The sequence below is a fragment of the Jaculus jaculus genome, chromosome 3, assembly GCF_020740685.1.
Source record: "Jaculus jaculus isolate mJacJac1 chromosome 3, mJacJac1.mat.Y.cur, whole genome shotgun sequence".
Taxonomy (NCBI): Eukaryota; Metazoa; Chordata; class Mammalia; order Rodentia; family Dipodidae; genus Jaculus; species Jaculus jaculus.
In genome coordinates, this window is record NC_059104.1 from 179,837,878 (window position 1) to 179,848,667 (window position 10,790).

The window sequence follows — 10,790 nt, forward strand, 5'->3', positions numbered from 1 at the left end:
GGGGTGTTTGGGGGACACCCAGGTGGATCTATGCAGCAAAGCTATGAGATACACATATTGGGAGATCACGAGAATTCAGGGAATATGAATGAAGAGCATGAAGTCCATGAGGACGGAGGACACAGTTCTGGAAGGACATGTGGGCCAGCAGTCATAGCCCAGACTTCTACTGGGCTCAGGTGAGTTACCCCAACTGTGTGCTGGGTTCATGACTAACTGGAAAGAGGGGGTTTTGTCTAAGGTAGCCAGATTCCACCGATGAGCCACGAATTTGCAAGTCCTAGACGTTGCAATTTCATTTTGCCTTGTTTTTACACTTTTAAAAAAGTGGCATTGGGGTTGGAGAGATGGCTTAGTGGTTAAGCGCTTGCCTGTGAAGCCTAAGGACCCCGGTTCGAGGCTCGATTCCCCAGGACCCACATTAGCCAGATGCAAAAGGGGGCGCACAGTCTGGAGTTCGTTTGCAGTGGCCGGAGGCCCTGGCATGCCCATTCTCTCTCTCTATCTGCCTCTTTCTCTCTCTGTCTGTCGGTCTCAAATAAATAAATAAAAATAAACAAAAATTAAAATAAGTGGCATGCGGCTAGCTGTGCATGAAAGCCCATTCCTTGTGAGGGAAGAGTGGGAGTCGCAGCTCACTGTACTTCCCAGCCCCATTCGCAGGTCTAAGTGACTGTGTGACTGAGTTCCAGCCAACAGGGTGTGGGCAGAAGTGACGTGCTCTGTTGTGGGTCAAGGTCGTGAAGAAGAGAACGTGCCCCCTGCACTGTCTCCTCTTCCACAGCCAGGGGGATTGGGGAACCAGAGAGTGGAAGGGACTAGGGTCTTTGTGCCATTGTTTGGCGTACAGCTACCTACCAGCCAGGACATGTGCTTTTGACTTTTATACGAGAGAAAGTAAATAAATAAACATTTGTCATGTGTGGACCTTGCTCAAGCTTGGCTCTGTTTGTTATTATAGTCTAGCTTGACCTCACAAATGCAGCCCTGAATCAAATGGATGCTGGGATGAGCTCTGGAACTGCGGGGCCTGTGTCTCTCTGGCTAACTGAGGTAGCCTCAACCCCAGACCCAGAACACATCAATACTCCTACGACTGATTGATGCAGGATGCCAGCATTTTACTGCCTCGTTAGGTGCCAGGCATTTATACATTGCGTTCTCTTATGTTTTCTATCCTATTTGATTACATTTTGCAGAATGAAAGTTCTTTCCTTATAGGTTGAATTAGTTTTCTCACTGCTGTGACAAAATTCTGATAAAGCAACCTAAGGAAAGAAGGGGTTATTCTGGCTCATCCTACTACTGCCAAGAAGCCATGGTGGCAGGACAGGAAACCGCTGGTCTCAATGTGTCAACAGTCAAGGAGCAGGGACAGAGAGAGAGAGAGAGAGAGGGAGGGAGGGAGGGAGGGAGGGAGGGAAGGAGAGACAGAGATGAATGCTGGCACTTAGCTCACTCACTTTCTCCTTTTTCTTTTTAGTTTTTTTGTTTTTGTTGTTGTTTTTTTTTAAGAGGTTTTTTAAAAAATTTATTTATTTGAGAGCAACAGACAGAGAGAAAGAGGCAGACAGAGAGAATGGGCACGCCAGGGCTTCCAGCCACTGCAAACGAACTCCAGACATGTGCGCCCCCTTGTGCATCTGGTGAAAGTGGGTCCTGGGGAATTGAGCCTTGAATTGTGGTCCTTAGGCTTCACAGGCAAGCACTTAACCACTAAGCCATCTCTCCAGCTCTCCCTTTTTTTTTTTTTTGAGGTAGGGTCTTACTCTAGTCCAGGCTGACCTGGAATTCACTATGGAGCCTCAGGGTGGCCTTGAACTCATGGTGATCCTCCTACCTCTGCCTCCTGAGTGCTGGGATTAAAGGCGTGCACCACCGCGCCCGGCTCCTTTTTAGTTTTTACTTGGTCTGAGATCACAGCCCATGGGATGGTGCTGCCTACATTCAAGATGGATCTTCCTTCCTCTGTTAAACCTCTCCAGAAACACTCTCACAGACATCCCCAGAGGCATATGTCCTAGATGTTTCCAAATCCAACTGACAACGGAGATTGACCATCACATAGACTTTTATATAGTGTACATTATTTTGTGAAATAGCAACTCAATAAAGAAGGCTATATCGAGAAAAAAGGGTCGGGGGTGGTGGCGCATGTCTTTAATCCCAGCACTCGGGAGGCAGAGGTAGGAGGATCGCTGTGAGTTCGAGGCCACCCTGAGATGACAGAGTTAATTCCAGGTCAGCCTGGACCAGAGTGAGACCCTACCTCGAAAAACCAAAAAACAAAAAAGAAAGAAAGAAGGAAGTATCATTATCTCTTTGTCCAGATGAGAAAAATTGAGGTTTAGAAAGCCTGTAGCTACCGTGATATTAAAACACCCAGGATTACATTCCCGAATGACAAAGATATAGGGATCCATTCTGAGAAAGGTGGCACTGGGAGATGTGGTAAGGTGTGCTGAGACAGTCCTAGAGGGCACAGCCTGCTACACACCTAAGCTATTACTCATTTATACACACCTATAAACGTGCATGTATTGTGCACATATGTGTAAATATGTTATGTCGTTATATATTATATATGCACAAATACACGTATGCCATCGGTTGCTGCTAGGGAAATGGTGGACAAAACAAGATTAAATCAAACACAAGAAAAAAATGCAACTAAGCAATGCAGTGGACAGGAGATGTCTGAGGCCGCTCTGGGAAGGCAGTATGTAACTCTATAGCTAACTTGTGTACGCAGACCTTCGCTCTAGAATAACAATAAAAAGGACAGCACAATAAGTACACAAACATAAACACAAACTAAACAGTTGCTCATTCCCATTGCCCACTAATTATGTAACGTACATAATTGCGTGTGTTGTGTTTTTATGGGGCTGGCAAGGCAGAAGGTTTGTTTACATCGGCACCACCCCCACCCCAAACACGTGAGTAATGTGATGACACCCCAGCAACAGCATTTCTAGGCAACAGGACTCTTGGAGCTCCATTATCATCTTATGGGAGCACCACCCTCCCCGAGGCCATCAGTGACAGAAATGCCATTGTGCAGGCTCTCACAGCCCCTGACCCACAGCCACTCTAGACTTTGTGATTTCCTAAGTGACTTAGAGAATTAAGGGCATTCTGGGGGGAGCGTGGTATAATATTTCTTTCTTTGTCCTTGATTTTTTGAAAAATTATTTATTTATTTGGAAGCAGAGAGAGACAGAGAGGCAGAGAAGAGAGAGAGAAAGAGAATGGGCACGCCAGAGTCTCCAGGCACTGCAAATGAACTCCAGATGCATGTGCCACTGTGTATCTGGCTTTACGTGGGTACCCGGGAATCAATCCTGGGTCATTAGGCTTTGCAGGCAAGTGCCTTAACCTCTGAGCCATCTCTCCAGCCCTGTCCTTGGTTCTTTAAGGCAGCACTGGAATGGCTTCATAGCGATAAATGTGACAGTCTTTTGTTTCATGTTAGCTCTTTCAAGCATGGGAGATGGTGTGTGGAAAGGCTCTAGGATGAACACTGGGTGGGGACTGTTTGCCAGAGGACCCAGCTATGTGCTCAGGTGGCTGCAACTTTCCACGGCCCCCTCTCCTACAAAGGGAAGATGGGCTGAAGGTTAAGTTGACATCAATAGCCAGTCCTTTACCCAGCATGCCTGTGTAATGAAGCTCCCATAAAACCCACCAGAAGGGCCAGATTTGGAGAGCTTTGCAGAGCTACACAGGTTCCCAGGGGGGCTGTTTCCAGACATGGAGTTGAAGCATCCCCTCCGCCCCCCGCCAACTTCCCCATGTGTTCCCCTGAATGTGTGTCTCTTCATCTGATGTTCGCTGCTAGTCTGGGCTTGCCACTGGCATCTCAGGTGGGGTGGGAGGCAGTCTTTCTGGAGACTAAACACTCAAGCCGTGGGATCTGACGCTGTCTCTGAGTAGACAGTGTCAGAACTAAACGGAACTAGAAGATGCCCAGCTGGTATCAGCAGCAGAATAGATTGCCTGCTTGGTCGATGGGGGAATTCCACACATAGCTGCTTGTGCTGAGCTGAGTGAGAGCCTAGGAGAAACTGAGTTTGTTTACTCCTTTCTCCTCAGGCTGGCTTTAGAAAAATCCAAACGTAGGTGGGGTACTTCCAGAACCTTCCTCTGTAACACTGGTACATGGCTATGCAGATAATTACGACACACACACACACACACACACACGTATATATTAGAGGCAGAGTCTCACTATGTTATCCAGGGTAGCTTTGAACTTGCGATCTGCTTGCCTCACCCTCGAGAGGAGCTAAGATTACAGGCATGCACAGGCTTCTTACCATAATATTTTAATTATGCTATCATTCCCACTAAGGATGCCCTCAACCCTCCTCTCCATTTACCAAAGCTCTCTGCCTTCGTCAACCTTCCTAGGACCCATCAATCACTCTGTCCTTTAATTAGTTAAGCAGAAAATTCACACACATTGTCCCTACAGCAGGGATTCGGTGTACCTGCCTCTAGAAAGATGTTGCCATAAGGGCAGCGCGGTAATTATGCACCACATCTCCCTCGAGCCTGCTGGGTGTGGGGCACTGAAGGCAGTGAGGACTCTAAGAATGAGACAGAGCGCACCCTTTCTCCTGAAAAGCTCTTTGTCTTGCCAGGACGAAAATACATGCCATGTGAAAAGTCTGCATTCATAGAGGTGGAAAGCGAGCCAGGAGGGCTGGGGAGAGGATCTGCTCAGTGGGTTAAAAGTGCTTGCCCCACAAGCATGAAGGCCCGAGCTGGGTGCGTAGCACTCATAAAAAGCTGTCACCCCTGTCCTGGGCAGAGACAGGAAGATCACTGAGGCTCACTGGCTGGTCAACCAGTGTGACTGAAAAAAAAAATGACAGGGCTGGAGAGATGGCTTAGCGGTTAAGCGCTTGCCTGTGAAGCCTAAGGACCCCGGTTCGAGGCTTGGTTCCCCAGGTCCCACGTTAGCCAGATGCACAAGGGGGCGCACGCATCTGGAGTTCGTTTGCAGAGGCTGGAAGCTCTGGCGCGCCCATTCTCTCTCTCCCTCTTATCTGTCTTTCTCTCTGTGTCTGTCACTCTCAAATAAATAAATAAAATTATTAAAAAAATTTTTTAAAAAAATGACAGAGGAACTCTGTCTCAAGGAAAGAACAGGGATGAGCAACGGAGAACATCTTACATCCTCATCTGGCCTCTGCACCCATGTGCATGGGAACATACATCTGCACACACATGTGCATACATTACACACACACACACACACGCACACACACACAGACACACACACTAGAACAAGGTACTACTTTCTGGAGGAGGAAAGAAAGGCATCATAGGTGTCTGAATTCCTTTCGGAAGGGTGGGAAGGCGTTCTCTTCGCTGCTTTAAAGGGAGGTCAGTGAGCAGGAAAAGCGTGGACACAAGTGTGGACACGTGAGGCAGGAGCTCTTCCAGGGTGGGGGGTTGAGGTGCTAGGAGGGGGGATCCCTTCATTGCTCCATTTATTTATTTGACAGACACCGAATGCAACTAGCATGTGCCGGGCATCGTGCTACATGCCGAGGATCGAAGAGTGAGCAGCGCAGACAGGATCTGTCCCCGTGTGTGGCTTCCGGTCCGCTGGGGACGCAGCTGATGGGTGGCGAAGCTCTAGCAAGCGTGTAGGGGAAAGCGGCAGCGCGTGAGGCAGGCGCTGGGGAGCAGGCCGGCCCGGCTGTAAGAGATGCGACACTGACTCAGGGAAACCCTTCTTTGTGTCTCCACGTCCTGCTTCCCCCACTTCCTCGATGGCTCTCAGTTCTGCCCGGTCCTCTCCTCCCTCACTCTTCTCAGTAGCTCATGATCTCTTCCTTGTGTGAGCATCCTTCTGCTAAGGGTCTTGCCTGCTACTCCACAAGCCCCGCCCGTGGTCCTCCATTCAGATAGCCACACGGTCCAGAAGTCAACGTCTGTCCACGCTGTGTCCCACTGACCTCCACGCCTGGCACTGCTCTGGGGACTGTGCTGTGTTCCACCGTGCAAGGGGCTGTGCAGACAGAGGGAAGGTAACCGTAAGATGGAGAAACCACCCAGGTGGTCTGCCCGATGGAGTCAGTGTTTTCTCCCACTGGTAGCGAAAGAGGATCCCAGGAAGACCGGAAGCAAAAAGGACCGAGTGGACTCGATCTGCCATTTTAAAATGGGGACAGATGTCCCAGAAGCTTCTAGAAGTCGAGAGAGGCCATCCTGAAAGTCACTAAGAAAATGGGGGCTTCGATCCTAGGGCAGAAAGGAGTCGGTTTCTGGAAACAAGCGGAATGAATCTGGAATAAAATTTTTCCCTCAAAGCTCCACCACCCAGGATCCTGCCTTTGGCCTGGGCCATTCAGAGCAGTCAGGCGCGTAGCAAGCCCAGTGACTTTCAGAAAAGTGAAGCAAGTGGGTATTGTTTTCAGCTATCAAGTTTGTGGTAACTCATTATATAGTGATAGAGAATTAACACGCCTTCCCAGCTTTCCAAACCTCCGATAAAACTACTGTGGTTTTACCAGATCCCAGCTCGTAATCCTCACCACTGTTAGGAAACTTTTTTTTTTAAATCACCATTTTACAGCACAAGCTCGTTAATTCTGCATTGTCGCCTAAGACGTGCGGTGTTGTGCAAGTTGCTCCTTACCAAAAAACGGGTAGGAACAGCAATGATTTCAGTTTCCCTTATGGAAAGAGGACCTATAAAAAGAGCTTGAAGGTCTGAGCCCCAAACTCCCACTGTAACAGCAGTTTCCCGACCAGCCAGGCTGTGGGAAATCGAGGCGCTGCCGGGGCCCGCAGACTTAACAAGTGCGGGGGAACTGGGTGCCCGCCTAGACCTTGCCACCTCTGCTCATAGAACTCTCTGGAAACCTCCCGCTTAGACACGGCTTTCAGCTCCGAGCTAGTCAGATAGTGGGTCACACGTGTCTGTTGGAGACTGCTCGGTGCCTCAGTTTCCCTCTGCGTGCAGAGCGCGCTCCGCAGACGGTGCTATTCTGGAAAGGCGTAGGAGGCGGGGAAGATGTGCGGGGAAAGGCGCGGCGGGCCCCGCGGAGACAGATACCTGGTGAGCGCGCGCGCGGCCCTGCAGCCCCAGGTCCCCGGGTCCTTCCTGGCTCCGGCTTCGGCTCCGGCTCCGGGAAGCTGCGACGAGGGCTCAGGACGCCGGCGGAGGGAGCGAGGGGCCCACGAGCCGGCGGAGGGCGGCTGGGAGGGGCGAGTCTGGGCGCCGCGCCCGCGGGGTTACGGGGCCGCAGCTCAGGGCGCTGGGGGCGGGAAAGGGTGGAGCCACCGCGGGGGAGGAGCAAAACCCGGAGGCCTCGGGCACGGTGGGCAGTGCCAGAGCCGCGGGAACCCGAGCCCAGCCCGGACGCGCCGCCGCCTCGTGAGGTAGAGCCAACCGTCCGGGCCGAACGCAGCCACCGGTGCCGCCGCCCGCCTTCGGCACCCAGACAGGCCTGGGCCGCGGGAGACTAGGTCACGGATTCCTCTCCGGTCCCCAGCCGGACCGGCCCACCGGCGTGCCCGTGGCGCCATGGAGCCTTCGGAGAAGAAGATCTCGGTGTGGATCTGCCAGGAGGAGAAGCTGGTGTCCGGCCTGTCCCGCCGCACCACCTGCTCGGACGTGGTGCGCGTGCTGTTGGAGGACGGCTGCCGGCGGCGACGGAGGCAGCGGCGGGGCCCGCGCCGGGGGCTGACCGAGGATGACCCGGAACCCCCGGACGCACACGACGAGGACGACGGCGAGGACGACGACGACGAGGACGACGACGAGGTGCTGCCGCAGGGCATGCTGTGCGGACCCCCGCAGTGCTATTGCATCGTGGAGAAGTGGCGCGGCTTTGAGCGCATCCTGCCCAACAAGACGCGCATCTTGCGCCTCTGGACAGCCTGGGGGGACGAGCAGGAGAACGTGCGCTTCGTGCTGGTGCGCAGCGACGCGTCCTTACCCAACGCCGGCCCGCGCAGCGCCGAGGCCCGCGTGGTGCTCAGCCGCGAGCGGCCCGGCCCGACCCGGGCCACCCCGGCGCGGCCCAGCCTGGCCCTGACCCAGGAGAAGCAGCGGCGCGTGGTGCGCAAGGCCTTCCGCAAGCTGGCTAAGCTTAACCGGCGGCACCAGCAGCCGCCGCCGTCGCCCGGTTCGTCCACCTCATCGTCCACCGCCTCGTCCCGCTCGTCGCCGCCGAGGGTCCCCGAGAGCGCGTCTCTGGAGCGCATGGAGACGCTGGTGCATCTGGTGCTGTCGCAGGACCACACCATCCGCCAGCAGGTGCAGCGGCTCCGCGAACTGGACCGCGAGATCGACCGCTACGAGGCCAAGGTGCATCTGGACCGCATGCGGCGGCACGGCGTCAACTACGTGCAGGATACTTACTTGGTGGGGGCGGGCCTCGAGCCGGACGGGACGACCCCGGGAGAGGAGCCCGACGCGGCGGCGGCCGAGGCCGAGGCGGCGGCGCCCTTGGACGGCCAGGCGCAGGCGGCGGCGCTGGAGGAGCTGGCCCGGCGCTGCGACGACCTGCAGCGGCTGCAGGAGCAGCGGGCCCAGCAGGAGGAGATGCTGGAGCGCCTGTCCGCCGAGATGCAGGAGGAGCTGAACCAGCGGTGGATGCGGCGGCGCCAGGAGGAGCTGGCGGCGCGGGAGGAGCCCCCGGAGCCCGACGGCGGGCCGGATGGAGAGCTGGCACTGGAGCAGGAGCGGGTCAGGACGCAGCTCAGCACCAGCCTCTACATCGGGCTGCGGCTCAGCACGGACCTGGAGACGGTCAAGGCGGACTTGGATTACAGCCAGCAGCAGTGGGACAGCAAGGAGCGGGAGCTGCAGGCTCTCCTCCAGACTTTGCGCACTTTGGAGCGGGATGTGGCTCTCGGTTCTGGCGGACCCTCGAGGGAACCACGGCTTCAGACTTGCGCGGAGGTGTGGGTGGATCAGGCCCGTGGACTGGCCAAGAGCTGCCCTGGCAACGACGAGGACTCGGACACTGGGCTGAGTTCCATGCACAGCCAGGACTCGGACTCGGTACCCCCAGTATGTGAATCCCTCGTGTAGGAGGAGCAGGGAGGGCCCCCCTACAGAACCCCCCACTTCCGTTGAGTACAGCATGCGCTGGCCCGCAGGCTTGGGACTTGAAATGAGGCTGGGGTGAGCATCCCCGCAGCAGAGCTCCCTGTGGTCTGGTTTGGGTAGAGCAGTAGGGGACGCCTGCATGTCAGCGTGGTCCTCTGTCTCCTGGGTGGATGTGGAGGAGGGTCAGGGATGAGAAAACCTGGGGTGCCTTCCAAGCTCTTAAAGGGGGTGGGAGAAAGAGATGAGGGTACTCCCCCCCCCATTTTGATAAAAGACTCTACCCCAGGGAAGTCGACGTGGTCCAAGCCCATTTTCAACACAAGATAAAATACTAGGGTAACTTTACCATCCTTCTATATGGGAAGGACTGATGGCATCTGGAATTGTAGTTTGTGGCATGAAGTGCTCTTAAAAGAAACGCAGGGATGAAAAGGAAATTCCTTGAATGTTAATTGTGACGGCAAACGTGTTAAAACTAGCCAAAGAGGACGCACTGGGGTTGGTCTCAGTCTTGCTAACATCTGACAAAACCTATAAGCACCAGGATCCTGGCTGTTTACATTTCTGCAGATGTGGGAATTACCCATCTGCGGCATCATTTGCCTTTTCTTTCTTTCAAAGGCTAAACTGTACTGAAGTCGAACTGTATTTCCTCCACAGCTGAATGCAGTATGTGTTAAATGGGGTCCTTTCCCCCAAATAACCATTTTTTTCTTTTTGAGGTAGGGTCTCACTGTAGCCCAGGCTGACCTGAAATTCACTATGTAGTGTCAGGCTGGCCTAGAACTCACAGCGATCCTCCTCCTACCTCCTCTGACTATTGAGTGCTGAGATTAAAGAGGGTTTGGGATTAAAGGCATGCGTGCACCACCATGCCTGGCCCAAATAACCTTTTTACTATTACAAAAGCCAAAAACCCATAGCCCCTTTGAGATATAAACTCCTGGCAAACATAATCCCTGGTTAAAATTTAATCTGCTCTTCTTTGAGTTGCGTTCCTGTCGACAGCTGCGTTGGCGTTTCATTCACGCTGCCACTCCGGTGACTCAGTCACAGTCATTTAAGAAAAAATAAAGAGGGAAGTTACAAGAACTTCTTATGCACAACTGCATTTGCTGTTTTAACGAGCACTTTGGTGTAAAGTAAGACTTGAAAGCCAAGATCTTTGCATAGTGTTTAACTGTTAACTTGAGCTCTGTGATTAAAACCAGTCATGACCTTGGTGATTTCTATCCGGACTCGAGTCTGAGTTCAGTGTCTTCGGTGGGAGATAAGTTACTTGTTCAAGTTTAAATGGAGATAATAGAAACTATCAGGTGTTGCTAAAGTTCCCCAAATTTAAAAGAAAAGAAAGAGTCTGATACTACACCTTAGGTAAGCAAGTTGATTACCTGTAGCAGGTAGCCATGGCAAAAGCGGATGAGAGTGAGCTGAGGGCTTGAGTTACTCTTGCCTGGCGTCCCCTGCCGCACGTGCCAGGGGAGATGCAAGAGCTACACGGTCCTCACGGCAGGCGACAGAGCTGGAGGGCACTCACTGTAACTGTTCCACACATTTTAATTAAAACTTATCAGTGGTAGCTAGCGGTTGGGCCTTTGGAAGGAGTCAGCTGGCCAGAGTCCCTCTGGAGAGCTGTATTTCTGAGGAATGTGGATCTGATCTGTCCTGAGGAGGTATTAACAGTGGGGTGTGTTTGTGTGTGTGCGGGGGG

At 53.2% G+C, this 10,790-nt stretch overlaps 1 protein-coding gene across 1 annotated transcript; it reads left to right on the forward strand.

Moving 5' to 3' along the window:
* The first annotated feature begins 7,463 nt into the window (after positions 1-7,463).
* Positions 7,464-10,311, forward strand: Rassf10 (Ras association domain family member 10). Its single transcript, XM_004650857.2, has one exon. The coding sequence runs from the start codon at positions 7,547-7,549 to the stop codon at positions 9,059-9,061; it is 1,515 nt and encodes a 504-aa protein (XP_004650914.2). The 5' UTR covers positions 7,464-7,546; the 3' UTR covers positions 9,062-10,311.
* The last annotated feature ends 479 nt before the right edge of the window (positions 10,312-10,790 follow it).

Bases quoted from the DNA above. Each gene is read 5' to 3' on its own strand.
- Rassf10 (XM_004650857.2), top strand. From the start codon at position 7,547: ATGGAGCCTTCGGAGAAGAAGATCTCGGTGTGGATCTGCCAGGAGGAG.